This window comes from Hippopotamus amphibius, chromosome 13 (assembly GCF_030028045.1).
Source record: "Hippopotamus amphibius kiboko isolate mHipAmp2 chromosome 13, mHipAmp2.hap2, whole genome shotgun sequence".
NCBI lineage: Eukaryota > Metazoa > Chordata > Mammalia > Artiodactyla > Hippopotamidae > Hippopotamus > Hippopotamus amphibius.
This window is the reverse complement of record NC_080198.1, coordinates 91,286,424-91,312,697: the sequence shown is the minus strand read 5'-3', so window position 1 is coordinate 91,312,697 and position 26,274 is coordinate 91,286,424. Positions and strand designations below refer to the sequence as shown.

Sequence of the window (26,274 nt, the reverse complement as noted above, 5' to 3'; positions counted from 1 at the left end):
GTGTTGGTGCCAGAGCAGGATGGCATTTAGCAAGGTTCTCAACCCCTTAGGGGTGCAGTTTCTTCCTCTTAACTCAGACTTTACTCCCCATTCTGACCATGGTTCATGTTCCAGCAAAGCCTCCTCCTCCTCAGATTTTCCCTGACTCTCCCCAACAGAACATGCCCCGCTGCACACGCAGGATGCCCCATTTGTATTCTGCCCCAGGTGTCACACCGGTGTTTCCAGCCATTCCAGCACCTTGTTTCCTAGCCATCTCATGGTTTACAGAGGGCAGAAACCACATGGTATAGCAGATGGAGTACTGGCTTTGCCGTCCCAAAAGCTGGGTTCCTGGCCCCGTGTCCTCTCTGTCAGGGGCGATAAGTGTAATGTGAGACGCGCAGTGATGTTCTTTTGTCCTGTCTTTGGCAGCCCCAGAAGTGTTCCAGGTATATGTGGACGGAGGCCCCGGGTACTCCTACCCTGTTGACTGGTGGTCCCTGGGCGTCACGGCCTACGAGCTGCTGCGGGGCTGGGTAAGATGTGCACCTGTGTGGTGAACACGGGGACTGTGGAAGTGGGGGGACTCAGGTTATACCAGGCTTGGGTGGGGTGGGATGGCCATGCCGCTGGACATGCACCATGCCAGCACGTAGCCCTGGGGGTCAGTCCTGATTGCCTGTGTGCCACCTCCAAGGTCCTGAGCGTTAGAAAGCTCTTAGCAAGCTTCCGGTCCAGCCTCTCATTCTATTCATGGGGACAGGGATGTCTGGAGGGGAAGCCCAGCAGCTGATCAGTAGCGGCTCAAACACCCAAAGCATCCTGGTTTCATGATTTCAAATGCTGTCCTCTTTCAACCCACAATATGATGCACCCATGCACGACTTCCCAGCTTGGTTTTTGGTGGTTGTTATTTTTGTTCCAGTCTTCCCTGAATACTTAGCTCGGAGTCTTATAAAAATGGGGCATTTGGTACGTATTTTTGTTTTATTTCACTTAAGTTTAAAAGCTGAAGATGACTGATGGAGCTATTTGGCAACTAATAACTCAGTTTTATTTTAGCAGAAAGAATTATGACAAACTAATTTTAAGGGTTTTTTTTTTTACACAAGTATCATTTGAAAATGATGCCACTTAACCTCTCAGGACCATGGTTTCCCCTTCATACAATGGGGATAATAACATCCTTTCAATCTATTGTGTGGCATGGAAGTTATCCTGGGATCAGTGAGCCTGTGGACTGGGACACTTGGTTTGCGTATTATTCACCTTATAGCTCCAGCACCCAGCACACAGCGTAGAGAGTCAGTTCCTCCCACTGGCTGCTGCTTTAATGTAGTCTCACAGTCATCTGCATACATGCATATTCAAGCAGGTAGACAGCACTCCTTGAGGGCAGGGGCCCCCAGTGCACTGTGATAATGGGTGGGAATGAATGAATGAGTGATGTCAGCTGTGGAAAAACCATCCAAGCCATGTCAGTGTTATTAGTTTTCACCCTGTGGTTCACATAACTTAGTCTGCTCTTGAGCTCAATGATTTCCCCTGAATTCTTCAAAAACATGTTATAGTACATAATGTTGTTAGAATACAAAAAAATATATGAGGGTGAGTCAAAAATTAGCCGCACCCAGGCTGTAAAATTTAACTTTTAGAAAAGACAAATACATCATTTTTTGACATAATCTCCTTGCTTTTCAATACACTTTGTCCATCTGTCAACAAGCTTTCATATTCCCTCATTAAAAAATGTTTTAGGCTGAGCTGCGAGCCACGAATGCACCACTGTCTTCACTTCTGATGAAGAAGTGAATCTTCATCCTCGTAGGGCTGCTTTTAGGAGACCAAACAGGTGAAAGTCCGATGGAGCAAGATCAGGACGATAGGTGACCTTCTTCACAACAAAACACTTTCTCCATACTGTGCACAAAGTCTTCAATAAATAACGGTACCAGGTACACCCTCAGACCACAAAAAACGAAGCACTGCATGCTGCTCTTCTTTCCTGCAAATCACAAGTGGGGCATCCATTTTTGTTCGCACCGCAGTTACAAATGAACTGATGTCACACGTTCACACCTGCACAGCAATGACGGGAGACAGTAGCCTTGAACAGAAAGTGCTGATAAGACAGTGCAGCCAACAGAAGTTTTAATATAACCGGAGTGCGGATAATTTTTGACTCACCCGCGTATATATGGACATGTGACTTTTCTCGGGCACTGAATGAAAACCGTTCCTCTCCCCCCGGCTTACCTATCCCTGGTCAGTTCCTTTGTCGTGTACTGGTTCTTTGATACACACGCTCCAGGAGTGGGACATGAGAGTCCCCATGACAGAGTCCCCATGATATTTGTATGAACCAGAGGACACAGACATCGCCGGATGCTGTTTATCACGGAACCAATCATACACATGACCTTGGCAAGCAGTTGACCTAAGCATGGTTGGTCGTTTGCCAGCAGAAAGTATATTCTCTGTCAGAATACGGGTCAGAACAGTTAAAGATGATGACATGGCAAAAGCCATGAGGGCTTCAAAATAAAACGTTTCATTTTCAGTTTGTCTGAGTTTTCTGCTCAGGGATCCAAATGCCACTTTTAATAGAAGAGGGAGGGAGGGACACATGGTGGGATCGGGCCTTTTGTGCAGGGACAGTGAACAAGAATGCTGTTATGCCTTAGTGCGACTCTTCCTCCCAGATATCTTGGTCTGTTCATCTTCGACTTGAAGCACAATGGGTTTATGCAAATAGTTTATTTTGGTTTTTTTAATAGCAGGAACGATCGCATTTAGTCAAAAAGCTCTACTGAAAAACATTCCTACTTCTCCATGGACTATGTGAATTTAGAAGTTAGCCTTCCTTCTTGAAATTCCTCCATCATGTCAGTGACAGCATCTCTGATAGGTTATCACCCCCTCCCCCCTTCCTTGATTCCCTTAGGATCCAGGGGGCTCCTTACCTCCAAAAGATGAAAGTCATGATGGAAATTTTCTAACACATGTTCTAAAATGGTAGAGATGGAAAGTGTTAGAAATGAAAGGTGGGAGATTGAAGGTATTGGTATGTTAGCCAGGGACCCAGGAATGCTCTAATCTTAGAGCGAAAAGAGACATTTCTCCCCAAAGGCTCTATCAGGAGAGCGGAGGAGCGGAGTGTCATCGGTGGGCTTGAAATTTCAATGCAGGGAATTCTGTTTGTCTGCTTGGATCCTGTAGCCCAGACCAGGGGAGTAACATGGACACAACTTCTCTGTGAGCCCAAACCAGAATCTCAGTTCTCACCCTGAGACCTGCTAAGTAAAAAACAAAAACAAACAAAGCACAAAAAAAAAACCTCAAGAAAGTGCCACCCGGAGAGTTCCCTTTTGAACACAATTATCCCAGGGACTGTGACCACGCTCCCTGGTGAGAACCCCATGGGGACAGAGAGGAGAGGGAGGTTTCTTATCCACTGACCCTGAGAAAGGACTGAAAGGTCTTAGCACAGCCCCTGTCCTCCCTCCTACCAAGCTCTCTGACAGCATCCCTGGCAGTGTCACCTACCTATCCACTGGTTTTCCTCCGAATCCATGGAGCTCTTTACCTCCAGAAAGAACCTGTTTCATTTTTTTACAGCCCTAATGGCTAGAAAGATTGTCATCTTATTTAACTGAAAGCTGCCTCGTTGTAACACAGAAAGAAGATCTTAGAGGAATTCACAGGTTCAAAACCTGGCTCTACCAGGTGCCTCATCTGTGATCTCAACCAAGGTCAATAGACAGACCAAATGCCCAGAATCCTTACCTGTTAAATGAAAAAAAATAATAACCATACCCAATGAGGTGGTTGTGAATATTAAGTGATTCGGGCGATGAAAATAACCCAGCACTGTGACTGATAAATGGTTGACACTCGGTCAATGTCAGCTCCCTCCCCCTGCTGCCCTCTCTGATTTCCACCCTGGGGCCTGCTGGCAGGCCTGCATCCTTTCCAGCTTAGCACCTCACAGTGGAGACAGGCTCTCGGGGAGGAGCTGAGTCACACCTGACTGCTGATGATTGGTGGGGATATTCCGGGCCCAGTGGGTAGAGGTCCGGGCTCCTGTCCACACACTCCGTGCGCCTTGATGCTGTGATTCTGCCTTAGTCACTTAACTCATCTGAGCCCTGGCTTCCTCCTTCGCGAAATGGGGATGATGAGGCCGGCCCTCGAGGTCACCGAGGGGATTCCTGGAGAAGATGTAGGCAGGGCACACACGGTGTCTGGCACACAGGAGGCATGCTGACTGCTACCTAAATGTGCACATGGTGATGATTCTGAGATAGTGCTGATGACTTATTCTTTGAGGAGCAGGGAAGAATTTTTGAGGGAGGAAGCATTAAGTAGGGTCATATGTGAGTTGGAGGAAGGAACAGAGACCAGGAAGGGCAGCTGAGGCTGACACAGCAAACATCTTCGAGTGACCAGCGGTCAGAAGGACAGATGGGGGACTGTCTAGAAAGGACCCTGAGGTCAGCTGGAGGCGCTGGCTCCACTCTGTAGGCACTGTGGTGCCGTCCACGGAAGCGAGAGCATGGTGGTCGAGCGTGAGTCTGAGCTTTGGAATCACATGTTTTGGAGCTCACATCCCAGCTTTGTTGCATAGTGTCTGAATGGTCTGGGGTGAGCCCGTTTCTTGTGTATCAAATGGGGAGAACAGTGGTTGCAAAGCGCACGGTTCTTCAGCCTCAGCTCTATGGACACTTGAGGCTGGGTACCACTTTGTCGTGGGGGCTGCTCTCTCCATCGTAGGATGTGTAGGTGCATCCCCGGCCTCTACCCACTAGATGCCAGCAGGAATTGCCCCCACCCAGTAAGGACAACCAAAATGTCTCCAAATATTGCCAGATGTCCCCTAGGGGGACAGATTATCCCCGGTTGAGAACCACTGTCGTCAAGCAGTCAAGGGGACGAAAGCAGATTCTGGTAACCAGAGGTTGTTTTCTACATCTGTGACTCCAGTTCTGTAGATAAGTTCATTTGTATCCATTTTTTTTTAGATTCCATATATGTGATATCATATGATATTTGTCCTTGTCTGACTTACTGAGGGATAAATTGGAAGATTGGGATTGACATATACACACTACTATACATAAAGTAGGTAACTAATAAGGACCTACTTTATAGCACAGGAAACTCTACTCAATACTCTGTAATGGCCTATGTGGGAAAGAATCTAAAAAGAGAGAGTATATATGTATATGTATAACTGACTCACTTTGCTGTACACCTGAAAGTAGCGCAACATTGTAAATCAACTATACTCCAATAAAAATTTTACAAATAAAATAAAATAAAATTGGAACTCCCCTCCTCCCCCCGCCCACAAACACCCCAGGCCCCCTTTTTCTCTAAGACACAGGTCACTAGATTGTCTGTTTCCCTACACTAGAATGTAAACTCCATGAGCTGGGGATTTTTCTATCCTTTATTTACTAATGTGTTCCCCAGCCCCTATAGCAGAGCTTGGTACAGCTTGGGGGCACAATATTTGCTGACTAAATAACAGATGGATAAATAAAAATTTGGTCAAATTTCTTTTTAAAAAAAATTTAAATAAATAAATAAAGGAGATTCTGAATGTCAGGTGACTGGCCCATGGCCGTGCAGCAGGGGGTGGAGCCCTAAAAGCCCACACCATCGCGCCCATGAGGACATCTACCCTCTCTGCTTCCCCCCAACCACCCTCCTTACCTGGTGTTACCCTTGGGTTTGACCCCAGTCAGCACTTCTCCTTAGGGTTCAGGAGACAGAGAAGGTGGAGGTGATGGGTAATGGAGGGAGGGGTATGGAGCTCCTAGAGATTGGAGCAGAGCTAAGAACCACGGGGGACACATCAGATGGTGGGCTCAGCCACAGAGACGAGGAATCTGTTGGTATATTAACCCAAAAACAAAGGGAGGGAGGTGGCCCTTGGGTTGAGCACTGCCTTCGTGTCCCTCGGTAAAGCCAACATAGAGAGCACTGAGCCGGGAGTCAGAAACCTGGGGGACACGAACTCTGGGACCTCACCCCTCCAGGTTTTGTATCTCCATAAAGGGAGGCGTTTTCAAGCTGTTTTTCGTGGATGTATAGGACCCTGTAGAGTTGATTCAACCGTTCATAGGGGAAACAAATGTGTCTCCAAGTTTTGGAGGTTTAAATACCCCGGGGAACTGTTCTTCCCTTTCATCTGTTCAATGTTTGGGATTTTGAGTAAAAAAATTGGGGGGAAAAAACATTGGATGAGATGGTCCCTAAGGCCCAGCTCAGCTCTAACAGTTAAACTAACAGGTCTACGGCAATTCTTTTCCTGTTTCTTCTATTTCTCAGTAAATTGGCAATTTTTGTAAACTGAGTTTCCTGGAATAGAGACACACTTGCACTCCATAATGAGTATATCCAGTGCCCCGCTGCCAAAATCACTTTCACCAGCAGAACGTGTAATTACTTTACCTTATAAATACCACTTGGTCTTCTGAGTTAACACATCCAAAGGTCAATGAGTGAGAACCAGGCATCAGTAGAACCCTTTACCAGAAGCAGATGGAATATGCATCTTAATATTTGCCAATATTCTTGTCGAAGGACCTGGGGTTCTGGGCAACCGCCCAAACACATCAAGGCTGAGCGTGGAGCTTAAAGGTGCAGAGCTGATTTTAGTCACAGTGTTCCAAATGCATTTCCAAATGTATTTAACTACTGTGCTAGCCTCATAGCTAATAATAATTACCATTATTACCATCACTGTTATTTTTATTGGTCTGGTTCCTTCCAGAAGTAGGGAGAGAGAGGTAGAGGCTCATTTGGGGGTCTGATGGGAAAGTAGAATTCAGGCATGCCTTGAAGTAACCCAGAAGGAAATAGAACGAAACATAAATGGGGAGAGGAGTCTGCACACTTGTAGCTAGCTGGTTTGCCAGTTGGGTGCTTGGGTTCCGGGCTCTGGTGGGAAGAGCAGTGAAGGAGAGTCTAAGTCTCTGTGGGAGGCTGGGAAAGTCACTTTTTGTCTCCCAGCCTGTTTCCCAACTTTTAAAATGAAGAGGTGAGCCTGCATCATCTCCCGGCACTGTTGCACCTGCAGTAGCTGCGTGTCCAGGATGGGGCTGGGACCAGAGTCAGAGAAATGGCCTTTTGAGAGGCAAAAAGATGGGAAGAAGTGACCCAGAATAGTCCAGAAACCAGTCTCAGCCCCTGGCCCATCTTCAGGTGGTGGCCCAAACTCTGATTTCCCTGACCCCCCACCACCACTAAGACCGCACCCCCTCCACCCCTCCTGTGTGCCCAGCACCCTCTATAGGTGCCTCCCAGCACACACCCGACACCTGAAACCTCTCACTGCCATCTCCCTCCACGATGAAGAGCTCAGAGGGGTTGGGACCCTGTCTGTCCTGCTCATACCAGGGGTCTGGTCTGCAAAGGGCACTGGCACATCCCAGGAACAAAGTGGAAATCAGACACCTCTGATCAGAACTGTGCCCAAAGATGGCCAGGGTAACGGTATGAGTCTGCTCTGGCTGCTGTGACAAAGTCCAACAGACGGGGCGGCTTAAACAGCAGAAGCTTGTTCTGTCGCAGTTCTGGAGGCTGGAAGTCCAAGATCAAGGTGTCCTCAGGGTCAATTCCTTCTGAGGGCTGTGAAGAAAGGCTCTCTCCTTGCTCGTAGATGGCCATCTTCTCCCTGTGTCTCTTCCCATGTTGTCCCTTTATGTATGTTTCCCTGGGTCCTAGGTTCCCCTTTTCATAGGGGTTCCCCTGTTTACAAAGATACCAGTCATATTGAATTAGGCCCCACAAAGACCTCGTGTTAACTTGATTACCTCTGTAAACACCGTATCTCCAAATAAGATCACATTCTGAAGTGTTGGGGTTCAGGCTTCAACATACAAATTTGGAGGACACAATTCAGCCCGTGACAGTAGCAGTCAGAGGCGAGCTGGGGGTTCACGCTGCCTGAGCTTTAATCTCGGTGCCACCACATCCCGGCTCTGGGGCTTGGTGCCTCTGATTTGTCTTCTATAAAGTGGTCCTATTCATAGTAACTGACTCATAAAGATGCTGGGAGTTTTGTGTCACGTACCAAATGCTCTCAATGAACGTTCACGCTAATTTCTACTTATAGTTGTTGGTACTGGTGAAATGCAAAGGGATCCTGCAAAGGCACAAGCCAGGCAGCAGCTTTGGGGAGAAATTCAAAACATTTTTAACGGAAACGGCACTCCATTTCCCATTAAATTAAAACATGTTCGAAGCAAGATTTAAAGAATGTTAGTGTAGCGAGCTAATTAGACTTTCTGGGGAGCCCACAGTTTGAGATTTTTCATATTGGGTAGAAGGGGGAGTCCTGATTCAATTAACAGATGAGGGAGGGGGCAGCCAGTCGGGAAGAGGCCCCTTTCTGGGTGGACATATCAGAAGGTACAGGCGCACCTGTGTGGGCAGGCGTCTTCCCCAGGGGAGCCCCATTTGGTAAAGATACAGACGCTCCTTCATTCCAGGGAATTGTCGCCCACCCAGGGCTCAGGACCCCCTCATGTCCTTGGGTTGGCCCCTCCTGTTGGCAGCGGCCCCAAGTTCCGTGAGGTTCCATGAGGTTGGAGCCAGCGCCTTAATCACCGTGGGAGCCCAGACGGGGTCTAGGTTCATGGTCAGTGTTTAATCAACGACTGTGGGTGGACTGCCCATCATCTTCGTTGCCCTGGTGCTCTGGAACCTGCTGGCCAGCAGACACAGCTTGGGCCCCTGAGAACACAGAGATGGGGGTGCTATGATCCCATCTTCTAGGAGCAGGAACTCCATACCGAACCATCAAGTTCACGGGGATTAATGATGAGCTCATTCCTCCAGATTTCTCCAGGATCAGTTTAGTTGTTGAAACACACATGGTTAGGAAACACTTGCCTGCTCTAGCCCTGAGTCATGTGACCATGATGCAAACCCGGAAACTTCTTGGACCACACAGCCAGGTGGAGGCTGAAGAAGAGGATCTGAGAGAGAGCTATTCTTTGGTGGGAGGGGGCGGAGGGAGTGTTGGAGGGAGTGAGATGATGTTCAGACACTGTTCAAGCCGCTTCCCCAGAGTCCCAGTTAAGAAAGCCTTCCGAGCTTTGAAAGGTGCTTAGAGGCAAGAAACCGCCCACGGCAAGGTCCTGAGAACGCGTCAGAAGGTTTAATGCTCTGCCAAGCTGGGCACTTGGAGGAGAACAGGGCTCGAGCAACGTCCCGGTGCTGGAGAGAGGGTGGCAGTTGAAAGAGGCCCAACCCCCCCCAACCCCTAACATCTGTTTCCTCAGACCTGGCGATTCCAGCCTTGCTCACTCCCAGGCTGGTTCAGCCAGGGCAGGGAAGGTGCAGCCAAGGCCCATTGGTAGGTGGGGGTGGGGGGCTGTGGATGGTGAAAGCCACTTCCCCTCCCAGGTCTAGGCCTGGAGCAGGGCCTCTGGGGTCAGGCTGTTGGGTGTGAGTCCTGTCTCTGCTGCTTACCGGCTATGCGACCAAGTCACTTACCCTCCTGGAGCCATAAGAGAACCCACCGGCTGGATTGCTGCACTGGCCAGTGGCCTCGTCACTGTTGGCACTTGGGTCCAGGCTGCCCGCTCAGTCGTGTAAGAGGCACACCACTGCTACCTGCAGGGAAAGAATAAACCACCCCTTGTAATGACACAGTTTTTTCAAAAATTTATTTTATTGAAGTATAGTTGATTTACAATGTGTTAATTTCTGCTGTACAGCAAAGTGATTCAGTTATACATATATATACATTCTGTTTCATATTCTTTTCCATCATAATTTATCACAGGATATTGAATATAGTTCCCTGTGCTATACAGTAGGACCTTGTTTATTCATTCTATATATACTAGTTTGCATCTGCTAATCCCAAACTCCCAATCTATCCTTTCCCCATCCCCCTCCCTCTTGGTAACCACAAGTCTGTTCTCTGTGTCTGTTTCAACCACGTGGGCTCTCTCTCTGATGCCACCTGTTGTCCTTTGGTCGCAGAGACCGTATGAAATCCACTCAGCCACGCCCATCGACGAGATCCTCAACATGTTCAAGGTAGAGCGCGTCCACTACTCCTCCACGTGGTGCAAGGGCATGGTCGCCCTGCTGAAGAAGGTAAGGGGTCAGCCGCCAGCCCGCCTGGCCAGGGAGCTGGTCACTCAGTGCAGAAACAGTCAAGCCAGCAGATTAAGGAATGAGAAAATGAACCGAGGGACAGTGGCGGAAATGAAGTCAGCGGGGCTCTAACGCCTCATCGTAAGTGCTCGCACCATCCCGCATCAAGATCAGTGTGGCTTGTAGTCACGTCTGTGATGACAAAGCCCACAGGCTCTTTTCTCTCCACTACGATAATATGAAATATATGATACATGTGGCTCTTTAAAAATTTTACAAATCATCTTTTAATGCACTGAGCTTTAAGACATTGGGCATCTCTGGGCTTTTCCTGGGAACTGTTGCTGGTAGAACAAAGCAGTATTTCTCCAGGAATGGTTCCTGGACCAGCATCTCCCAGGAGCTCGTTAGAAATGCAGGTTCTCAGGCTCCACCGCAGACCTGCTGGATCAGAAAGAGTGGAACAGGCCCTGTTGCTTGTGTTCTGATAAGCTGGAGTTTAGCACAGGCAGTGGGTCGTGGTGAGGCTGGCATTCATCTAACCTCACTCAGAATCCTCCGAGGTGCAGAGTCGAACCTTGCATGTGGTCAGCACCAGTCACCTTTAATGAAGGAATTATGATGACAGCAGCCGGCATTGGTTGGGGGAATATATACGGGGGCCCTGCTCATTTAGTCCTTACATGCCCTGTGAGAGGATTAGTGTTACTATCCCCATAGTAGAGATGGGAAAACCGAGGCTCAGCAAAGCAAAATCGTCCACTCAACGCCACAGGGCAGTTAGAGGGCAGAGGAGGATTTGAATCCAAGGTCTCCGAACTCCAGAAGTCAGCTCTTAATCCCTCCCCCTCTATAGATGATTTAGGGAATTACTCATTAGTTAAATTGCCTTAGGGGAGATTCACCCCCTGGGTTTTAGACATCAGTGTTCCTTAACCCCAACTGCTGATTGGAATCACCTGGAAGCCCTACCCACCTGCCAACACCTCCATCTCCCACCCACCCAGGGAGTCAGAGAACTAACTGCTGCCCTAAACGGTGAACCCCACACTGGGCATTGAAGCGGCATCTCTCTTTAAATCTGCACCCGTTATTTTGGGGGCAGCTCCTAGAGAGAGGCCACCATGATCCGCAGGTGAGACCCTGCCGGGTGTCCCTCCTGTGGTGTGACTCCAGCCTACTCGCTGCAGTGACAGGTGGAAGCCAACTGGCGGGGGTCCTGATTCCAGCCCCCACCTGCCAGCAGCTGTGTGTGGCATCCTGCCTTGGGGTGTCCCAGGACCTCATCAATCCCCTTCGGGTCTCATCCGAATCATGAGCCAGAAGTGGAAGAGTTACCGTTATCCTTCCTGCTTTCAGAGGAGGACACACGCACAGCACAGTCAGCAACTTACCTGAAGCCCCACAGCTACCAAGTGACCATCCTAGGGCTGGGCCCCGTATTTTATTTTTAGCCTCCGTGTTCTTTCACCAGATAAGTTAGTGTTTTGAAAGCTGAAAACCCCTCTGGATGCAAGGTAATATTGTACAGCCATTTTTTTTTCTTTTGCTGTATCACCCCTTATTAGCAGAAACTCTATTTGAGGAGAAGCTAAAAATTGTCCCCTTGGCTACAAATAAGCCAGTCCATCAGACTGCAGAGGTGACCTTATAGCTGTCCGAGGATAAATTTTATGATGCTTTTGTGCATCCCATTACCAAGCTGAAAGTCCTAAGATGGAGTGGCTAATTCTTTTTATCTTTAATTGGAAGCCTCTGCAGACATCATTGAGAGGTGGCAAGTCACAGGGCGCCAGTTCCCAAGGGGAGCATGGCAGGGAAAAATCTAGTCACTGTGCAAAGAGCCCATTGCTGGATGACCTTGGGGAAGCAGCCTGGCCCCTCAGTTCCTCCCTGGCTATAAAGAGATGAGTGTGGGTGACGCTTCCAACACAGCAGCCCAAATGGCACGACATTCATGGAAGGAAAGCAGGGGCACTTTCATTTTCCCAAGACTCCGCCTTCAGATCCCCCCATGAACCTCCGTGAGGTGCACCGCCCAAGGGAGCACATTTGCCATTTGCCTACAGCTCCTGACCAAGGACCCCGAGAGCCGCCTGTCCAGCCTCGGTGACGTCCAGAGCTCACCCTACTTGGCCGACATGAACTGGGACGCGGTGTTGGAGAAGGCGCTGACGCCCGGCTTTGTGCCCAATGTGAGTGAGGTCCTGTCCGATGGCATCCTGCCCTGTGCAGGGTCCCCGGCCTGGGTGGGCAGCCGGCCAGTGGGGCCACTGCTGGCCACGGTTACTTGAGCACTGGAAGGATCACGTTTCATTGAGATACGGGGTGGGTTTGTACCTGATTTCCGTGGTCCAACTGGACAGCTTCTCTCCCTGTAGCAGGTCCTCATGGGCACAGAGCCTCCTTTTCCTTACTGAGTCACACCCACCGTGTGCACAGGTGCAGGCTAGGGGTAATAGGAGCAGATGAGCCCCTCTTTCACAAGATAACTGTCAAGTAGAGGAAGACAGTGAGCCACCAGTAAATGTATAACATGACACCTGGTAGTGATGCAGGAAATCGCTACACACAAAACAAGCTAAGGAGACAGGGAGAGATGAAGAAGGAGACAGGGAGAGATGAAGAAGGAGGCAGGGGCCGCTTTTACGTAGAGGCACAGAGATCCAAACCAAGTGAGGGAACCAGGCTTGTGGAGATGGGATGGAACCTTCCAGGCAGAGGGAATGTCAAGATCATATACCTCAAGGCAGCAAAAAACTTGGGTTTCAAAGAACAGCTAGAAGGCCTCATAGCCGGAGCAGAATAAAATAGAAGGAAATTAATAGGGAACAAGGGTGGAAGGGACCACAGCCCACACCCTGGAGGCTCCCAGAGGCCATGATAAGTGTTTTGACTATGTCCTCTAAACACTGGAGTGCTGTCGGCAGGGAGGTGAAAGTAGCAGGGGACGGGCAGGTGTTGAGAATGGACTGCGGGGCAGGAAGGAGGCCCGGAAGCCAGCCAGGAGACTCCTGAGAATGAACTCTTCCCCAGGAGACAGACCGTGGAGCCTGGCCCAGCATGGAAACACCACGACCTCCTCTTCTGCTGAGTGCAAAGGCCCACAAAATCCCAGTGGGAAACAAGTTTGGGGTTGGCTCAGGAAAGCTGGGGGCTTGGGATGGACAGGAGTTTTGCATTTCTCCTGGGAGTCTGCAGAGAGCCTCAGTGGAGTGGTCAATGGGACAGAAATTCTGGGCTACAGTCCAGCCCAGCCACCTCCTCACTGTGACCCCAGAGCCTATCTCTGCTGGGAGGAAGCCTCCGTACCCCACTCTCACCCTAGAGTTGCCTCTGGTTGGGGGCTCCCTGCCTTCTCATAGCCCCTTAGACAGCTGTGTGGAGACAGGTGCCCAGGGCTTGTGACCGACGGGCCGCTCAGTCAGTGCCCCCACCTCCCAACCTCCTGCTGCAAGAGCTCAGGGCCTTTGCATGGCCAACTGTGGGCTCTGTGTGGGGGACATGTCACCCGTGCATCCTGCATTCACCGAGCGCCCGTATATGCAGGTACTATGCACAGCCCCAGGTGAATCCCTGGGAAAGAAGGGTCATGGTGCCAGTTGTCAGGGAGCTTGCGGATGAGAGCAGGGCCATCATCAGTGCTACTGTTGACGTCAGGACCAGACAGTTCATTGTGACGGGTGCTGTCCTGTGCATTGAGGCTGCTTAGCAGCATCCCTGGACGCTACCCACGATGTGCCAGTAGCACATCCCACTTATGACACCAAAAATATCTCCAGATGTTGTCAAGTATCCCTCTGTACGAAGACACACATAACAGGGCTTCCTAGGTGGCGCAGCGGTTGAGAATCTGCCTGCCAATGCAGTGGACATGGGTTCGATCCCTGCTCCAGGAAGATCCCACGTGCCGCAGAGCAACTAAGCCCGTGCGCCACAACTATTGAGCCCATGTGCTGCAACTACTGAAGCCCACGCGCCTAGAGCCCATGCTCCACAACAAGAGAAGCCACGGCAATGAGGAGCCCATGCACCACAACAAAGAGTAGCCTCCACTCACCGCAACTAAAAAGAAAGCCTGCACACAGCAACCCAACACAGCCAATAAAAATAATAAAAAATAAATAAATAAATAAATTTTAAAAAAGACACACATAACAAACCAGAGCTGAGTCCTGGAAGGAGACCCATAGGCACTGGGGACCTGGGCTCCCTCCACCACCTCTGTGACCCTACGCTTGCTCCAGGAGCCAGGCTCATCACCTGTCAGCTGTGGAGGAGGGGGGGACCACTCCCAGAGCTTGGGAGGAGTAAATGCCAAGGGGCTTCCAAAGGCTCTAAGCAGGGCCTGGTGTGCTTTGAACCCCCAGTAAATATCACCTGGGTCATTGCTACTTTAATTAATAAACCCATTGGAGGTCTGTTCTCAGTCCCCTTGGCTGAGTTCCTTCAGGACACATGATCTGGGCCTGCCAGAGAGATATGTCTGCATTCTCTGGGTCCTTTTCTGCCAAGCTCAGGCCAGACTGATGAACCCCAGGGATCTTGGTGCATTCCTGCACGTGGAGTGCAAGCTGCCTAATGAGTTCTTCCCCTTGCCACGTCTCAGCCTCCCCGAAGCTGTGTGCAGATGTCCTGGGGGACACATGGGGCCAACATGCGGCACCGTCTGTCAAGGCAGGTACCTGCCTTTGCAGCCCTACCCTGCTGCCCCTCCCAACCCCGCCCAATGCATACACACACATGTGCAGTGCCCCCACACTTCAGCCACACCCAGGTGCCTGCAGTTGTCCCCTCTGGCCACACTGTTTCTTAGCTCCATGCCTGTGCACACGCTGCTTCCTCTTCCAGGGATGCCTTTCTTGTTCACTAGGAAATCTCCTACCCCTCCCTCCAGACTCAGCATAAAACACAGCAATTGTCCACTGGAGGGTCTTGGTAACTGCCTTCTGGATAAAAAGCAAACTCAATCATTGCCTCCTCTGGAACATTTTCCCCTACTTGGAGTGAATCTCAGCCTCCCTGGTTCCCCACTGGACAGGTGCCTAGGTCTACCTTAGCCATCAATAGCATTCTATCGCAGGCATCTGCTACCCCCCGCCCCCCCGCCGGCCTAGAGCTTCAGAGGGTGGGGCCATGTAGGGTTGACTGACCTTCGCCTGAGAGAGATCCCAGAGCATTGGGTGACCCTAGAAGCTGCCAGAAGACCTTGATGTGTGCCTGTCACACGAGTATGGATCAGTTAATGAAAATAGCCAGCAGGGTTAAGCATGTTCTAAAGCTTCACATGCCTTATGTCATATAAGCTTCACAACAGGGAAGGGGGCCCTGTTAGTATTCTCAGCTTCAGTGAATAGTCTCAGGTTAAGCAAACTGCCCACAATTACTCAGTGAGAAGTTGGCAAAGCCAGGGCTTGACCTCAGGCAGTCTGGATCCAGAGCCTGCATGGAAGGAAAGAAGGGAAGAAGGAAGGAAGGAGGGAGGGAGGCAAGGAGAGAAAGAGGGAGAGAAGGAAGGAGAAAGGGAGGGAGGGAAGGAAGGAAGGAGGGAAGGAAGGAGGGAGGGAGGGAGGGAAGGAAAGAGGGAGGGAGGGAGGGAAGATAAATCAGGCCAGGAAAGACTTGGGCCTGGAATCTGGCGTGCTCGCTGGGAGAGGGAGAGTGGTGGGAGACAGATGTGCCACCAAGGGAAAGGGGACTCTCAGTGGAGTCATAGAAGCTGGCGGTGGGAGGAGCCTGGCACAGGCAGGTGGGGAAGGGCTGTCAGTACTGACAATCCCAATGGGGTCTGCTCCGCTGGGACCTTTCTCCAGTATGGAGAAAGGAAAGAGGGGAGGATGTAGTGCTGCTCCCCATCAGACCACCAATGAAACAATAATAATAATGACTGTGGTTAACGTTTGTTGGTCGCATCCTGTGGCAAGGACTGGGCTAAGAGCTTTCCCTACATTGTCTCACCCCAGCCTCACAAGCTCGGAGCACTGACCCTCGTTTACAGTTATGCGAACAGGGCCAGAGAGATTGAGGGACTTGCTGGTGCGTGGAGAAGCCAGGCCTTGCCCCAGTTCTATCTGCAAAGCCCTGGTTCCTCCTCCTGCCCCGGCCATGGCTGGGTACTGGCTGACATCGAGGGGGCGAGGCAGCCTGACCAAGGCAAGTTTGATTGCAGGTAGCAAGACCCTCGCGTATAAGTTGGGGTTTAAGGCTGGGGCTCCCATGGGAGGCAGCTGGAACTGTAGGGCAGCAGAGGGGATGGTCAGTCACTGCAGGCCTGCCATGGATCAGGAAGGATCCATTTTAGGAACTGTGCAAACACTGTCTCAGTTAACCCTCATCAACCCACTGAGCCTGCTGCATTTTACACAGATGAGGAAACTGACGCAAAGAGGGGGTATTTGTCTCCCTCAAAGCCACGCCGGTAAAAGGTGAGGCTGTAGGACTCAGTGGCAAGGCTGGCAGACCCCCCGGGCTGTGCCTGGTCCCTCTCCTCCCTGGCCTGCATCCTATCAGGAACAGGGTCACCTACTCAAGGACTCACTTCTCATTTGGCCCTACATGAAGAATTGTATTAACGTATTTAATCTTTATTAATTTATTTAATCTTATTTAATTTGGATAAGCATGAGAGGAATGCTTATCCAGACTTCACAGATAATGAACTGAGTCCCAAAGAAGTTAAGACCTTGTCCAAGGTCAGAAAGCAGCAGAACTGGGTTGTTGTTTTTTCTGAGCACCTTCAGAGCTATTGATGTTGGAACCACCAGACTGTGCTGCCTGAGGGGGCCAGCATCCCGGGCTGGGTCTCAGGATGGAAAAAAGCCACCTGGGATAAGTCGGGGAGACCGATATTACTCCTGATCTAAGTGGCAGGAGCCCAACTTAGAGCAGGGCCAGGCCTGAGGGTCAGCTGGTTCCTCCTGCAGGGGAACAGGGAGCCAGGATGGGAAATTGGGTAGGTTTTGGCCAGAAATGTCATTTTTAAATGGAATTGTTAAAAATGATATTCATAGAAATAGTAGTAATGACATGAGAAGGAGGACACAAGAAAATAAGTGAAAATATCAGATTGGAAAACTGAACTCAACCTCATGAAATGAACATACGTAAGGAGATGAAGGTAACGTGCAGATGTTAACAGGGGGGTGTCCAAGGGGGGCAGGTGGGCAGGGATTGTGGGGATAAATGAATGACGTGTGCAGCGAGGGTATGTCCCTGTTCATTATCAGGGAAAAGGTGTAGCTGATGTATCCCATAGGAGTAGTTCATTGTTACTTGTTGAATAAATGAATGAGAATATGAGGGTGAATCAAAAATTATCCGCACTCCAGTTTTATTAAGATTTCTATAAATTTTACAGCCAGAGTGCGGATAATTTTTGACTCAGCCTCATACAACCTAATGGCAACAAAGACAAACCATGTTTTCTTTTCCACTTCCTTTCAGAAAGGGAGACTGAACTGTGATCCCACATTTGAACTTGAAGAAATGATTCTCGAATCCAAACCACTTCACAAAAAGAAGAAGAGGTTGGCAAAGAACAGGTCCAAAGATGGCACGAAGGACAGCTGTCCTCTGGTGAGTGCTGTCTCAGGAACAGACCCCAGGCAGAGAGGAATTCTATACTCCAGTGAATACGATTGAGCCTCTTCTTAACCAAACGGGAGGGGCTTGTCACTTTGCCCCCCCCCCCCCCCCCCAGATACTGTCATTTGCAGTCAATAAAATGCCGGCCATCGAACAAGTGGTCTTTCGTAGCAGGACACTTGAAAGCATCACTGGAGATGGATACTTCCGTGCTCTCATCATTCTCGTTAGCGCTATTCCCAGTGCAGGAACCTCCACATCTCTAAGCAAGAGCAGAAGAAATGAGGCTCAGCAACATCAGCGCTGTGCCGAGTAGCCCCCAGCGGCCCCTGCAAAGGTTTTCTACTGTGGAGGCACCCAGGGCCACACTCTCTTGGCCCCTGTGTTAATTTTCTAGGGTGCCATCACAAAGTATCACACGCTTGGTGGCTTAAAAAACCGAAGTATGTCCACTCAGAATTCCAGAGTTCAAAATCGAGGTATGGACAGAGCTTTGCTCTCTCCAAAGGCTGTAGAGAGGGTCCTTCCTTACCTCTTGCAGCTTGGTGGCTTAAAACAACTGAAGTATGTCCACTCAGAATTCCAGAGTTCAAAATCAAGGTATGGACAGAGCTTTGCTCTCTCCAAAGGCTGTAGGGAGGGTCCTTCCTTGCCTCTTGCAGCTTCTGGGGTGGCCAGCAGCCCCTGACATCCCTTGGCTCGCAGGTGCACCACTCCCATCTCTCCCTCCATCTTCATGCCATGTTCTCCTCTCTGTGTCTCTCTGTGTCTTCACGCAGCCCTCTTTTAAAGACACCCTCCAGGCAGCCTCTGAGGCGTGTGTTACAGAGCATCCGTGGGACGGGTGGTCCTTGGCACCTGTTCCTGAAGAGAATGAGCATCTCTGCATGATGGCCTTGAATTTCTCCCCCTCCCCCACCACACTTCTTAATTAGGCCTAATGAACATTCAAGTGATCAGGAAACCAAGGTCATGATTTTCGATTCCTAATCCATTTCAACATGGCTTTTGAAATTGGATTTAATGGTTTAAAATGGAGAAAAGCATCTTCACCTGCCAGCTTCCACCCTCTCCCTGTACAGTCAGGGCTGTTCCAGCCGCTTATATTGTCCCAGCCCCGAGCATCCACGGTCCCATTTAGGTCCGTGCCTGCTCGTCTTCGCCCCCTGGATGATGCTTTGTCACTTACGGTCCCCTCTCTGTGCTCTTCGACAGAATGGACACCTCCAGCAGTGCCTGGAGACCGTGCGGAAGGAATTCATCATATTCAACAGAGAGAAGTAAGTCCACCACCAGCATCCACTGGGCAGAGCCCTTCCAAGGACAGAAGGTCTCCCTGGGGGAATCGGGGTCCCTGGCCCCCCATGAAGCCAGCCACAATGCTGGAAGGGAAGCGGCAGGCAGACCCCATTGTTCTCATCCTGCCTCTGCCATGTGGCCCGAGCAAGGCACTACGCTCACCTCTCTGGGCCTCAGAGATTTCATGTGAAGTGGGGTGGCCACAGCAGGACCGAGCCGGCACACAGGATGCTGGCGCAGAGGGGCGGGCCCGCAGATGGTTATGTGCCCGAGCTCTGGAGCACAATTGCCTGGGATCAAGTCCTGGCTCTGCTGCTGCCAGAGTGGCCTGAGACAAGTCACTTAACATCGCTGAGCCTCATTTTCAGCAATGACAATGTGGAAATCACTCTCTTGCAGTGTGGTTGTTGTGAGGTTACATGAGGCTGTTGATCCAATGCCTGGCATGGTAGGAGTGCTTATGGGAAGGGTTACTATTATTGTTGTTGTTGTGGTCATCGTTATTGTTATTATTTGATGGGGTAAGGTGGTGTGAACTGTGCTAGGACCCCAGCATCACGGGCCGGCAGGAGACAGGATGATGCTGAGGTGGGAGGGGCGAAGCTGGAGTCTGACCTGGTCACACGACTGCCCTTATGGCAGCCAAGGAAGCAGAGGCTCAGGCGTGGTCCCCACTGACATTACTATCTGGGGGTTCACGGCCTGTGCCTGATGAGTCAGAGCAGAGGCCCAGGCAGCCATGGGCTCATGCAGCAGAAGCTGAAGCCCTGCAGGCAGGACGGACAGCACATGAGCCCCACTTGGCCAAAGCTCAACTAGGCCTTGGGCTTGCGGAGATGATCAGATAGGCTTCCCTCCCTCCAAGAGGGCCAGATGGACACATGCCAGGTTGACCCTTATGCATTCACCAGTGTTCCACCATTTTCGGCTTATAGCAGGTGACAGCAGCCCTGGGGGTGCACGGTACAGAAAAGGGCGACTTCAGGCATGGCTCTGACAGCAGGCGCCAGGCTCAGACTTGGTATCAGGGAAACTTCTGGAGGCGCGAGGACAAGGCACAGAGAACGAGATGGCGTGGCAGACACAGGGACCAACAGCTGGTTGAGAAGTTTGACGTCCCGGAGGGTGCTTGGAGGGCGGGGCAGCAGGAGGTGAGGGCCCCTGGGTTGGTGGGCTGGTCGGGGCCCCATTCCCAGTGGGCGCGGGGGAGGTGAAGGAGGCAGCAGCCTGCCATTCATCCTGGGTGGCTACAGCTCTAGGGCCGGTGGGTGCCCAGGTTGGCCCAGACACACACCAAGCCAGGCAGCAAGCCTCACCCCCTGCGGGACCACATCCTTGGTCCCAGCAGAACAGGAAGGGCCTCTACAACACAGCCCATCAGACTTGGCACAGGCAGGGACTGACAGGGTGAGTGGTTTCAGAGCTCATCACAATTTCCCTGTGGTCCTGCCTGCTCTGAGGCTTATGGTCCCTTCGCAGCCGGTAGACACCGGTCCTGGAAACTTCCGCTCAAACCAGCTTGGGCAGTTTGGACCAAAGCGATGGCGGGCTCCAGACAACCTTGCCTTGGGTCCTTTATCAGTTCAGGCATGTCTGAAGGGTCCTCAGAGATTGCCTGGATGGCAAAGATGAGCCTGTGAAAAGGCAGAGGGGTGATGGACCCCAGCGGATAGCAATCGAGTTGCATCTTGTGCTGCGTGCCGGAAGATGCTTCAATCTGGAAGCCAAAGAAGCCAAGTTCTTTCCCTTTAAAAGAAAATGAAAAGGAGATATCCCTCCTTGTGTCGTTTAGGGGTTGCATCTGGCTGCTTTTCGCAGAAACCCAACTATATGGTGGCTTTGACCAGTTAGGTGTTCTTTCTCACATGGAAAAGTGAATGGATAGGGAAATGCAGTAGGATTGCCCAGCCGTGCCAAGGACCCCTTTGAGAGTTGTGGTCATGGATTTGAAGTGAGGCTGGCACCATTAACAGGAGTTGGCAAAATAAAGAGAGAGGGTGGAAATCATTTTCCAGATGGGGGCTGGGAGGTCAAGGATCAGTATATGCTAAAGCAGGAGGCAGGGAAGAAGGTGGCCTGGAAGGGTAGATGTGCATAGGTTTATCCGAAGTTCCTGCTCTTTCATCCCTGCCTCTCTGCTCACCTTAGGTGCTCCCCAGTGGCTCTGAGGCTAAGAGACTACCTGTCAGAGCAGGTGTGCTGGGAGCAGTGCCCTTCCCCCAGCCTCTCCCCACCCTCCATATAAAAGCATCCAGGTGCACAGCTTGGTGTCTGGATGCTGTCTGAGCATCACGTCGACCCCTCCATGTCAAACCCCATCCCTGCTCCACAATGTACACGATAAGGGAGACATGTTGCATCCGTCGATAACCCTCTCTGTTGCAGTTTCTCATCTGCAGCAGTGCCCATGAGAAGTCAATTCATGAGGCATGACCTGCCCCAAAGCAAGAGATTTCCTTTTAAACCAAGAAAAAAGTAGGCACTATTCATCCTGCACTGCTTTCTGCAACCCTATTTCTGAAGCACCTGCTGTGTTGGCACTTGAGTAGCTGGAAAATTAAGTCAAGTACCTTTTTTCCATCATCAGCCATGTGGCCAGTGGGATGACCGTAGGGGACGCTGAGACGCTGAGCCAGGCTTGCCTCCATGCTCCCCTGGGACCACGTGTCTCCACACGCCCCGCGCCCCCCGCCTCCTCCAGCAGTTCTGTTTCCTTTCATTCTCTGCGAGCCTGGCTATCAACCTGCAACAGCCTGGTCCTGCTTCATGTATGGCTGTTACAGGCCTTGTCTCCCCAGAGGGCGCTACAAAGTAGAACCGGAAGGAGGTACTGTGGTCATAGGGGTTCATGTTGGCATCTCCTGGGGGATTGTTTGCATTTAGAGTTGCTGCATCTGAATGATGTCCCCCTCAAAAGATATCCTGAAGCTCTAGCCACCAGGACCTCAGAATGTGACCTTAGAATGTGACGTTATTTGGAAATAGGGTTGTGGCAGATATAATTAGTTGAGATGAGGTCATACTGGAGCAGAGGACCGTTCATCCAATATGACTGGTGTCCTAATAAGAAAAGAAACACAGACACAGGGAGAAAACCATGTGAAAATGGAGGCAGGGTTTGGAGTGATCTGTCTGCAAACCAAGGAATGGCAGGGAGGCCCACAGCCGCCAGAAGGCAGAAGAGGCTCCTGGAACAGATTCTCCCTTAAAGTCTCCAGAAGGAACAAACCCTGCCAACACCTTGATTTCAGACTTCCGGCCTCCAGTCTGTGAGACAATACGTTTCTGTTATCATAAGCCACCCAGCTGGTGGTATGGTGTTACAGCCCCCGCAGGAAGCCAATACAGCATCCTTCAGAATCAGAAGCTGGGAGAGCGGGCCTGGGGATGTGCATTGTTGCATATTCTTCCAGTTGTTCTGATGAGAATTTCTGCTGGAGACCAGTGTGCCCACACGGTGCATCCTCCAGTTGGTTCTGGGATGAGTCACAAGAATCTCCATCAAAACTCTCTCAGAAGACAGAGGGAATGAAAAGTGCCCAGCGAACTGAGAAGGTATCTTGAGACCGAACAATGAGGGAGGCAGCTCCATAAAGTACAATTGTGAAGTTTATTGCAGGTAACTTACATACAGATTGGTTCAGGCATACAGCAGCCCAGAAGCATCTGTAGCTGCACTCCACACCTCCGAAAGACCATCACAATTTTATAGTTAACCTAGGATATGAGGGTAAGTGCTTGGAGACGGGGATTGCCTTCCTATGTCAAGACCCTGTCTGATTTATGATGGGTGGCTGCCAGGAATATGTCAGTGAAGGTCTTTATCATTATTTGGAGACTAACAGAGCACAGAGGCTACCTGGACCTAATGATTATTAAACGATATCTATTAATTACAAATCCATTGATGACAGAGAAGAGATTTACCACAGAGCAGAGTCAGTGGAAGGACGGGGGGAACTGAGCGGGCCCGAGACAGCATCAGTTATGCTAACAGCCATACACATGGCAAACCCTCCAGCCTTCTTTCTCCCTTGCCCTGGATCATTCATCTGCAACTTTGAGCCCACGTGGGTTGAAGAATGCTGCTGAAGCACTATTTACAATAGCCAGGACATGGAAGCAACCTAAATGCCCATCCACAAGTGAATGGATACAGAAGATGTGGCATATATATACAATGGAATATTACTCAGCTATTAAAAGGGTTGAGATGGAGCTATATGTCATGAGGTGGATAGAACTACAGTCTGTCATACAGAGTGAAGTAAGTCAGAAAGAGAAAGACAAATATTGTATGCTAACTCACATATACGGAATCTAAAAATAGTACGGATGAACTCAGGGACAAGAACAAGGACGCAGATGCAGAGAATGGACTGGAGAACTCGAGGTTTGGGAGGGGGCAGGGGGTGAAGGGGAAGCTGAGACGAAGTGAGAGAGTAGCACAGACATATATATACTACCAACTGTAAAATAGATAGCCAGTGGGAAGTTGTTGTATAACAAAGGGAGTTCAACTCGAGGATGGAAGATGCCTTAGAGGACTGGGACAGGGAGGGTGGGGGGGACTCGGGGGAGGGTGGGTGGGGGGAGTCGAGGGAGGGAGGGAATACGGGGATATGTGTATAAAAACAGATGATTGAACATGGTGTACCCCCCAAAAAATAATAAATAAATAAATTAAAAAAAAAAAGAATACTGCTGAAGGCTCTAACCGGCTGCCTGCCTCTTGCATGGGCCAAGTGTGTTTCCTCAACTAGCAAAAGCTCTTGGGCAGAGAAAAGGTCCCCCTCTCCCCATGGGATGAGGAAGCTGTCACAGGCGTGAAGTGCCAAGGGGACACAGGCCAGGCATCTACTGCGTCAGCTTCCATAGAAGATTCTCATTCAGCCCTTTGACAGATGTGTCGTAATCCTGGCCTGGGACTTGGGGACACGGAAGTGGATCTAGTAGGACCATGTCCTCAGGATGCTTGAAGCGTGCTGGGGAGATGCTGGGATGCAGACGTGCTTAGGCCACGGTGCAGACGTGGAGGAGATGCCCTAGATCTGACCTCTCTGGACTTCAGTTTCTAAACAGAGAACAAGATTAAAATTAGCACTGCCTAATTTTCTGGAAATGCAGCTATTGTTGGTTAATGGTCTCAGCTGGCAAAAGGCCACCGAGCCAGGTGGAGCGTCTGCTTCCAGGGACCACTCGGGGCTTCCAAGGCCTGGGCGGCTGAGCTTCCATTAGTTTGAGAAGTGCACTGTGGGGCTTGTCCTATTTTGGCCAAAGATCCGAGCAGGGGTGATTTTTCCAAAAGGTCTTTTCAATAGCATTTGACAAAGTTTTGCAGGATAAGAAGCCTCTGGTGAGAAAGGAGTTTGAGGAGCTTACTCTTCTATCTGCTTCCTCTCTTAAAGAAATAAAAACATTTAAAATCACATTAAAGCTACCTTCGGAACCCTTGAAAACATTACATTTTAGACATCGAATACTGCACAAGTTATATCTAATAATACTGTTAACAATAACTGTACATGATTTTATGGTTTTAGATCACATTCCTTTAATCCAGGCCTTCTCAACCTCAGCTCTATTGACATATGATGACTATTGACATCAGCTCTTTGATGTGGGGACAGTCCTGCGCATTGTAAGGTGTTTAGCAGAATCTGTGACCTTTAACTCATTAGATATCAGTAACACCTCCATAGCTGTGACACCAAAAATGACCCTGGGCCTTGCCGCGTGTTCCCTGGCAGACACATCACCCCTGGTTGAGAACCATTGCTCTAATCCTTACTCATCACATTTTCCTGAGGTGCTTATTATTATTATTATTCCCAAGCTCTTGCAGCTCTTAATTGGAATATGAAGGGCTTGAAATCTCATCTTCCATCCTGGGCTCTTTCTGCTACGTGTTCTTTCATCCAGTTGTTCCGCAGATGCTTATTCAGCATCCCCACTGGGTCGGGTACCAGGGAACAGTGGGAGCAAGGCCCCTCTTCTCATGGGGCTCACATTCTGCCAGAACAAGCTCTATAAGATGAAGGAAGGGATTACTTTCCATAGTGGTGTCTTTGGGGTTTCTCTCCAGTGCGTCCATGTGGGGCAGTGGCTTGCACGGAGCAGATGGTCATTAGGGCTTATTTCTATGGAACACCTGCTCTGTGGCATTTAGTCTGAACATCCATCCTGTGAGCCAGTTACTTTTATTCCCTCATGTTGCCCCTGAAGAAGGGCAGGCACAAAGGACAGGTGGAGGGCACATGGCTAAGAGGCAGCAGGACAGGGATTACAAGGAGACAGTCTGGCTCCAGAGCCCAAGTACTACCTCTGAAGTGCAAAACAGCCCGACACTGTGCCCGTGAAACGTTGGACAAGAAAGCGCCACTAGTGCTATAGACGCCATCTGTTGGTGAACCTGGACATTGCAGGTGCAAGATGGTACAAATTAACGTGATGCAGGCTGGCCTCTCCCCTCCAGAGACGACACAACAGCAGCAAGCCATGGCCACACTCAGCTGAGGATGGGCGTGGGGAAGGGTCTAGACCAAGAGTATGACGAGGTAAGCCATCACAACATATTTAAAGGTTGCTGACTTCATCTGCCCAGGTGGCCTCTCTGGAGGATGCCAGCCTTCGAGGCCCCCAGCAGTTGGATAGGGACCCTCCATGGTGGCCTGGAGCCACTGGGAGCTGGTGGCAGTGAGGTATAAGAGTACAACTCATCTCAGGCTTGGGAATCGAATGGACAGGGCAGGTCCTGGTCCTGATGCTCTCAGTGGGGCCCCTGGTGGGGTCCCAGCCCCTCTGAGCCTCAGGCTCCTCCCCTGCGCTGGGTTGTGTATCAGTGACTCCCTGATGTTACCAAGGTCTGTGTCCCTCAAAAAGCACTTTAACACCCTTCTTAGCTCTTCAACAGCCCACAGGGGAGGAAGGAAGGAAGGGGTTATATCTCCTTTTCCTCGATTAATCTATAAAGTGGGGAAAACGTTTCCCCCTGGCACCTTCCTTCCAAGCCCTGTGCTAGGAAGAGGCGACTCTGAGAGCGCAGCCTCTGAATTCAAGGCCAGGGCATCGGTGTTCTCTCCAGGCTTTGAGATTCCAAACGTGGCACAAACCTCCATCTTACAAGGGAAGAGAAACAGGGATGGCAGCTAACAGTTGAGAGCACCTACTGTGTGCTGAGCCTGGGGCGGGTGGGGGGGGGCACCCTGCAGCCATGTCCTCATCTGGTTCTCATCACAGGTCTATCCCTTGGTGTTCTTATGCCCGTGTCACAGTCAGGGAAATTGA

At 50.4% G+C, this 26,274-nt stretch overlaps 1 protein-coding gene across 2 annotated transcripts in view; it reads left to right on the top strand.

The window, feature by feature from the left end:
• The window catches only part of STK32B (serine/threonine kinase 32B), a 359,771-nt gene that overhangs the window by 321,339 nt on the left and 12,158 nt on the right, over positions 1 to 26,274 (top strand). For both annotated transcript variants that reach the window (XM_057705907.1, XM_057705906.1), the window contains 5 exons: positions 415 to 518; positions 9,988 to 10,104; positions 12,174 to 12,299; positions 17,548 to 17,679; positions 18,904 to 18,968. In XM_057705907.1, coding sequence (XP_057561890.1) covers positions 415 to 518; positions 9,988 to 10,104; positions 12,174 to 12,299; positions 17,548 to 17,679; positions 18,904 to 18,968 — 544 coding nt within the window. The remainder of the gene's footprint in view (positions 1 to 414; positions 519 to 9,987; positions 10,105 to 12,173; positions 12,300 to 17,547; positions 17,680 to 18,903; positions 18,969 to 26,274) is intronic.